This window comes from Oncorhynchus tshawytscha, linkage group LG34 (assembly GCF_018296145.1).
Source record: "Oncorhynchus tshawytscha isolate Ot180627B linkage group LG34, Otsh_v2.0, whole genome shotgun sequence".
Taxonomy (NCBI): domain Eukaryota; kingdom Metazoa; phylum Chordata; class Actinopteri; order Salmoniformes; family Salmonidae; genus Oncorhynchus; species Oncorhynchus tshawytscha.
Window position 1 is genome coordinate 4806676 of NC_056462.1, and position 8325 is coordinate 4815000.

Genomic DNA, 8325 nt, shown 5'->3' on the forward strand with positions numbered 1-8325 from the left:
TCGCCCTCTGCTGCATTGCTTAAACCAGTTTATTGTAAATCATTTTAAAAAGGCAACAATTTGACCTAAATTGTTATCTTACAATCTAAGTCTTTCCACTAGAAAATCATTCAGATCTAAATCTTCTGAATATGCAAAATCGTTTCATACAGACATTATGCACAATGCTACAGGAAATTGACACAAGAACTGTGCCACTTGTGTGGAGATCCAGACCTCATCCAGGGCGTCTTGCTAGTTAGTCTGACGGCTGAGGCAGGCTACCGCGACGACAGCATCATGACAAACTCTGCAGGGGGGGAGAGACAGACAGCACCAGATCCCATTGATTAGAACCAGGGGGCAACACAAGACACAACCCCATGTTTACATCTTGCCCTCATTAAAATGCATTGGATGCCAGTAGAACTCACGGTGTGATGATAATAACAATGTCATTTCCATTCTGTCCGCAGTTAATTAAAAAAGACAGGTGGGTGGGTGGGGGGGACCATTTTAGTTTTGAGGGTGACCCTTGATTTTACAGTCCTATATGACAGTCATTTTTACAGTAGTGTTTGTGCTCCACGGACCTTGTGTTTAGTGGGCACTGTATAGTAATACAAAGAACTCAGTAGGTGTAACGACCTAGTCATTCCTTAGTTAAAGCTAGGTACGGAGTGGGGCTGTAAAAGAACCAGAGAATTTGTGTTCAATTTGAGTTTCCAAATCGATCCCCAGGCCCATACACCTACCTCCCACTGGCCCCAGGCACTTGTATATCTAGAAGAATTGGACAGGTATGAAGCAATATGCTGTAATCTAACACCCAACCTATTACAGGACATATTTCTTAAGCACACCTGACCACCCCTCAGGTCCATAGGTGTGCATGGGGTTGAAGTAGAGACTATAGGGGTTGAATCGGGGGGTGGATGGGTTGGTGTATAATAGGAACGTCTAGCAACCCGATGGTTGCTAATTCAAATCTCATCACAGACAACTTCACCCTCCGATCCAACAGGTCCCAGATGTGCTCAGTGGGATTGAGATCCCGGTTCTTCGCTGGCCATGGCAGAACACTGACATTCCTGTCTTGCAGGAAATCACACACAGAATGAGCAGTATGGCTGGTGGCATTGTCACGGCAGGTAGCCTAGTGGTTAGAGCGTTGGGCCAGTAACCGTAACAAGATCAAATCCCCGAGCTGACAAGGTAAAAATCTGTCGTTCTGCCTCTGAACAAGGCAGGTAACCCACTGTTCCCCGGTAAGCCGCCATTGTAAATAAGAATCTGTTCTTATCTGACTTGCCTAGTTAAATAAAGGTTAAATAAATAACACATTTAAAAATAAATTGTCATGCTGGAGGGTCATGTCATGAGGGAGGAGGATGTCCTCCCTGTAGTGTTGAGACTGCCTGCAATGACAACGAGCTCAGTCCGATGATGCTGTGATACACCGCCCCAGACCACGACGGACCCTCCACCTCCAAATCGTTCCCGCTCCAGAGTACAGGCCTCGGTGTAACGCTCATTCCTTCGACGATAAATGCGAATCCGACCATCACCTCTGGTGAGGCAAAACCGCGACTCATCAGTGAAGAGCACTTTTTGCCAGTCCTGTCTGGTCTAGCAATGGTGGCTTTGTGCCCTCAGGTTAACGTTGTTGCCGGAGATGTCTGGTGAGGACCTGCCTGACAACAGGCCTACAAGCCCTCAGTCCAGCCTCTCTCAGCCTATTGCGGACAGTCTGGGCTATGATGGAGGGATTGTGCGTTCCTGGTGTAACTCGGGCAGTTGTTGTTACCATCCTGTACCTGTCCCGCAGGTGTGATGTTCGGATATATCGATCCTGTGCAGGTGTTGTTACACGTGGTCTGCCATTGCGAGGATGATCAGCTGTCCGTCCTGTCTCCCTGTAGCGCTGTCTTAGGCGTCTCACAGTGCGGACATTGCAATTTATTCCACTGGCCACATCTGCAGTCCTCATGCCTCCTTGCAGCATGCCTAAGGCACGTTCACGCAGATGAGCAGAGAACCTGGGCATCTTTCTTTTGGTGTTTTTCAGAGTCAGCAGAAAGGCCTCTTTAGTGTCCTAAGTTTTCATTAACCGTGACCTTAAATTGCCTACCGTCTGTAAGCTGTTAGTGTCTTAACGACCGTTCCACAGGTGCGTGTTCATTAATTGTTATGGTTCATTGAACAAGCATGGGAAACAGTCTTTAAACCCTTTACAATGAAGACCTGTGAAGCTCTTTGGATTTTTACGAATTATCTTTGAAAGACAGGGTCCTGAAAAAGGGACGTTTCTTTTTTTGTTGAGTTGATAATTTAAATAGTATAACATATCATACAAAATACGGACATCCACAAATGAACATATACCATACGAACCATAATATGTCATACTAAATGGAGTGTTATGGTTTTACATGCATAATCATACAAAATGCTCTGAGGTTGCATCCCATCACCCCTCTCACAAATCTCCCTTCCTGTCTAGCTGCCCGTTTCCTCCTTCCTGTTTCCCGGACTGTAAATTTCTCTAAAACAAATTGGTTAACCGAGCATGACCGATCTCACCGTGTCACCTGCACCCTCAGCATGCCTCCCATCTGTCAATCAAACATCAATCTATCCCACCTGTCAATCACATCATGGCTCCAGCCAGTAGTAGCCAATCAAACAACCATAGGCAGGCCCCACCCATCCCATCATTATTCAGTCCCTCTGTCAATTCTGGTTACATGTTCCATTATGCTTCTTTAAGGCCTTGGCTGTTGAATGACTTAAGTAGTGCACTATGTATGGAATAGGGTGCCATTTGGATCTCAGACAATGTCTTGTCTTCTAAACTTCAACAATTGATTTGTCGAGATAGCTGGAGGGCCCAGTAAGAGGGATAGGCTATTTGTATCGCCCCAGGGGCTAATTGTTCATAATGCGTGGGCCACCTGCTTATTGATCCCTTGCTAACGCAGACACTCCCGTCCACATGTTTCCAATTATTATTATTGATTGGGACTTCGATTGGCTTGGACAAACACAAGCATGCATTTTTTTTTTGGTGGTGGTGGGCTTACTGAGGGACATGAGACAGGTCTTGTTTTATAGTAATTGAGACGTGTGTGTGTGTGTGTGTGTGTGTGTGTGTGTGTGCGCTGGTTTGAAACCGTGTGAAGTGTGGCGTCTTTGAGCAGTCCTAAGGTGTGTGTGCCATGTGTGGACCCGCGTCTCCCACGGGAGTCACCGTCTCAGACCAAAATAAAGTACTCCCTTGGTCTGAGGGCAGACTCTAGTTTTGAAGTTCGCAGGCAGGGCTACTTCATCACGTGACCATGAGCAACCCGATTCATGTCCACTACAATCACACCTACTTCCCCATGTTGGGAGCCAGTGTAACGTGCAGGATATGAACCCGGGTCTCCCACAGGTGTAACCAACGTTTTAGACCAGGGATCATCTAGATTCAGCTGCTAGCTGATTTTTTTTCTTGAATGGATGGTCAGGGGGCTGGCACATAATTGCAAATAATTTGTAGACTGCAAATTGGCCGCAATAAGCCCAAATAGATATAATATTTGACTAAAACGTAATAATTTCAATCCTTGCTTACATTTGTATACGATCACACATACAGTGGGGAGAACAAGTATTTGATACACTGCCGATTTTGCAGGTTTTCCTACTTACAAAGCATGTAGAATTCTTACTGGTTGGTAGGTGATCAAATACTTATGTCATGCAATAAAATGCAAATGAATTACTTAAAAATCATACAATGTGATTTTCTGGATTTTTGTTTTAGATTCCATCTCTCACAGTTGAAGTGTACCTCTGATAAAAATTACAGACCTCTACATGCTTTGTAAGTAGGAAAACCTGCAAAATCTGCACTGTATCAAATACTTGTTCTCCCCACTGTATCACTCTTATGCATGGAAATACTTTGGAACAGATTTCCAAAATTAAAATCACTTTTAATGTATTTTATGTCCAACCAAAAATAATAATACAAAAAATATTTTTTTGCTCAGAAAACAGGGTGCCAAATAAAATCACACACGTGCCAAATTTGACCCGCGTGCCGCCAGTTATGGAACCCTCTTTTAGACAATTAGACCAGAAGGAAATTCCATTTTGGTTTAACGGCAGACACTGCTTTTGAAGTTTGCAGGCGGGGCTACCTCATCATGTGACCATAAGCATCCATGCCCGACTCATGTCTGCAATATGTGCATTGTAATGATTACCTTAATGCACTACAGATGAGATTGGATCATCTATCCACACACCTTACATTCACTGTTCTAATCTCTGCTCTTTCCTCCTCTCCTCTCCCCTCCCTCTCCTATCCTTTCTCATCTCCTACCTTATCCTCTCTCCTCCCTCATCCTCTCCCCTTTCTTGACCCTTATCCCCTCTCCCATCCCCTCTGTCCCTCTTACCCCCTCCCTCTCTTCTAAAGCCTCAACCCCCCTATCCCTCATCCACCCCCCCTATCCACCTCCCCTCACCGTCAAAGTCTATTCCGCCGTCCTTGTTGAGGTCGATATCCTGGAGGATCTCCTCCAGCTCGCCCTTCTTCAGCTTCTCACCCAGCAGGGCCTTCATGCTGTCCTTCAGCTCCTCCAAGGTGATGCGCCCATCTCCGTCGCTGTCAAACTGGGGGGATACCCCATAATGAAAAAGTGAAAACATGTTTAAAGGATTTTTTTGCTAATTTATTTCATTTGGAATACAGAGATATCTCTGTATTCCATATATATATATATATATATATATATATATATATATATATATATATATATATATATATATATATATATATATATATATATATATATATATATAGGGGGTATCTCTGTATATATATACAGAGATACCCCTTTACTTTTTCCACACTTTGTTAGGTTACAGCATAATTCTAAAATGTATTAAATATTTTTTTTTTCTTATCAATCTATGAACAATAACCAATAATGACAAAGCAAAAAACAGGTTTTTAGAAATGTTTGCTCGTTTATTAAAAATAAAAACGGAAATATCACATTTACATAAGTATTCAGACCCTTTACTCAGTACTTTGCTGAAGCAACTTTGGCAGCAATTACAGCCTTGAGTCTTCTTGAGTATGATCATCAAGGATTTCTGTTCTTGGCCCCGTTCATCTTTGCCTCGATCCTGACTAGTCTCCCTGTCCCTGTCACAGAAAAACATCCACACAGCATGATGCTGCTACCACCATGCTCACTGTAGGGATGGTGCCAGGTTTCCTCCAGACGTGACGCTTGGCATTCAGGCCAAGAGTTCAATCTTGGTTTCATCAAACCAGAGAATCTTGTTTCTCATGGGCTGAGAGTCATCAAGTGCCTTTTGGCAAACTCCAAGCGGGCTGTCATGTGCCCTTTACTGAGGAGTGGCTTTCGTCTGGCCACTCCACCACAAAGGCCTTATTATTGGAGTGCTGCAGAGATGGTTGTCCTGCAGGGAAAGTTCTCTCATCTCCACAGAAGAACTCTAGAGCTCTGTCAAAGTGACCATCGGGTTCTTGGTCACCTCCCTGACCAAGGCTCTTCTCCCCCGATTTCTCAGTTTGGCCGGGCGGCCAGCTCTAGGAAGATTCTTGGTGGTTCCAAACTTCTTCCATTTAAGAATGATGGAGGCCACTGTGTTCTTGGGGACCTTCAATGCTGCAGACACAATCCTGTTATCAAATCAAAGGAAATGTTATTTGTCACATACACATGGTTAGCAGATGTTAAATGCGAGTGTAGCGAAATGCTTGCACTTCTAGTTCCGACAATGCAGTAATATCTAACAAGTAATCTAACCTAACAATTTCACAACAACTACCTTATACACACAAGTGTCAATGGATAGGCAAGATGCAGTAGATGGTATCGAGTACAGTATATACATATGAGATGAGTAATGTAGGGTATGTATTACATTATATTAAGTGGCATTGTTTAAAGTGGCTAGTGATACATTTTGACATACATTTTTCCATTATTAAAGTGGCTGGAGTTGAGTCAGTATGTTGGCAGCAGCCACTCAATGTTAGTGGTGGCTGTTTAACAGTCTGATGGCCTTGAGATAGAAGCTGTTTTTCAGTCTCTCGGGCCCTGCTTTGATGCACCTGTACTGACCTCGCCTTCTGGATGATAGCAGGGTGAACAGGCAGTGGCTCGGGTGGTTGTTGTCCTTGATGATATTTTTGGCCTTCCTGTGACATCGGTTGGTGTAGGTGTCCTGGAGGGCAGGTAGTTTGCCCCCGGTGATGCGTTGTGCAGACCTTACTACCCTCTGGAGAGCCTTACGGTTGTGGACGGAGCAGTTGCCGTACCAGGTGGTGATACAGCCCGACAGGATGCTCTCGATTGTGCATCTGTAAAAGTTTTTGAGTGCTTTTGGTGACAAGCCGAATTTCTTCTGCCTCCTGAGGTTGAAGAGGTGCTGCTGCGCCTTCTTCAGCACGCTGTCTGTGTGGGTGGACCAATTCAGTTTGTCCGTGATGTGTACACCGAGGAACTTAAAACTTACTACCCTCTCCACTACTGTCCCGTCAATGTGGATAGGGGGGCGCTCCCTCTGCTGTTTCCTGAAGTCCACAATCATCTCCTTTGTTTTGTTGACAATGAGTGTGAGGTTATTTTGCTCTGACATGCACACTGTTGGACCTTATATAGACAGCTGTGTGCCTTACCAAATCATGTCCAATCAATTGAATTTACCACAGGTGGACTCCAATCAAGTTGAAGAAACATCTCAATGATGATCAATGTAAACAGGATGCACCTGAGCTCAATTTTGAGTCTCATAGCAAAAGGTCTGAATACTTATCTAAATAAAGTATTTCAGTTTTGTATTTTTTTTATAAATGTGCAAAACATTCTAAATTCTTGTTTTCGCTTCATCATTATCGGGTATTGTGTATAGAATGCTGAGTTTTTATTTTTATTAAATCGATTTTAGAATAAGGCTGTAATGTAATGTAACAAAATGTGGGAAAAGTCAAGGGGTCTGAATACTTTCAGAAGGCCCTGTACATACAATATGTATTCACACCCCTGTGTCAATACTTTGTAGAGAGGCATCTTTGACAGTGGTTAAAGCTGTGAGTCTTTCTGGGTAAGGCTCTAAGGTATTTGTTTTTGTGTTGTATTGGATTTCCCCACGTTGTATTCAGGACAAAAAGTGATTTGCTTTGCCTTGTTGCAAACAGGATGCATGTTTTGGAATATTTGTATTCTGTACAGGCTTCCTTCTTTTCACTCTGCCAATTAGGTTAGTATTGTGGAGTAACTATAATGTTGTTGATCCATCCTCAGTTGTCTCCTATCACAGCCATTAAACTCAAACTGTTTTAATGTCACCATGGGCCTCATGGTGAAAACACTGAGCGGTTTCCTCCCTCTCCAGCAGCTGAGTTAGGAAGGACGCCCTTATCTTTGTAGTGACTGGGAGTGTTGATACACTATCCAAAGTGTAATTACTAACTTACTCAAAGGAATATTCAATGTTCACTTTAATTTTTTTTATTTCCACCCATCGACTAATAGGTGCGAGGCATTGGAAAACCTCCCTGGTCTTTGTGGTTGAATCGGTGTTTGAAATTCACTGCTCGACTCAGGGACCTTACAGATAACTATGTGTTGGGGAATAGAGACGAGGTAATTATTCAAAAAAATCATGATAACCACTATTATTATCACACACAGAGTGAGTCCATGCAACTTATTATGTGACTTGTTAAGCAAATGTTTACTCCTGAACTTATTTAGACTTGCCATGACAAAGGTGTTGAATACTCATTGACTCAAGACATTTGAGCTTTTCATTTAATGAATTTGTAAAAAAACAAACACAAAAAAACAAACATTATTTTGCATTATGGTGTATTGTGTGTAGTCCAGTGAGGTTGTAAATCACAGCTGGCCTGGTACATTGTTTGCTGCTTCCACCCATTCGGGATGCTCTGTTTCAGTTTCAATGACTCAATATTTTGAGAGAAAGAAAACGGAGGACTGTAACTAAGGCTGGGAATGTATCAAACTAGCAAGGGCTATCAGAAGTCAGTCATAACCTGGCTAGTACCTGGGTTGGCGCCCCCCCCCTTGGGTTGTGCTGTGGCGGAGATCTTTGTGGGCTATACTCGGCCTTGTCTCAGGATGGTAAGTCGGTGGTTGAAGATATCCCTCTAGTGGTGTGGGGGCTGTGCTTTGGCAAAGTGGGTGGGGTTATATCCTTCCTGTTTGGCCCTGTCCGGGGGTATCATCGGATGGGGCCACAGTGTCTCCTGACCCCTCCTGTCTCAGCCTCCAGTATTTATGCTGCAGTGGT

At 43.6% G+C, this 8325-nt stretch overlaps 1 protein-coding gene across 3 annotated transcripts in view; it reads right to left on the bottom strand.

Moving 5' to 3' along the window:
- Positions 1-11: 11 nt before the first annotated feature.
- Positions 12-8325, bottom strand: part of LOC112231765 (calcium-binding protein 2-like) — a 29283-nt gene continuing 20969 nt past the window's right edge. For all 3 annotated transcript variants that reach the window (XM_042311811.1, XM_042311810.1, XM_042311812.1), the window contains exons 7-8: positions 4497-4644; positions 12-289 (exon numbers count right to left, since the gene is read on the bottom strand). In XM_042311811.1, coding sequence (XP_042167745.1) covers positions 261-289; positions 4497-4644 — 177 coding nt within the window. In that variant the 3' untranslated portion in view covers positions 12-260. The remainder of the gene's footprint in view (positions 290-4496; positions 4645-8325) is intronic.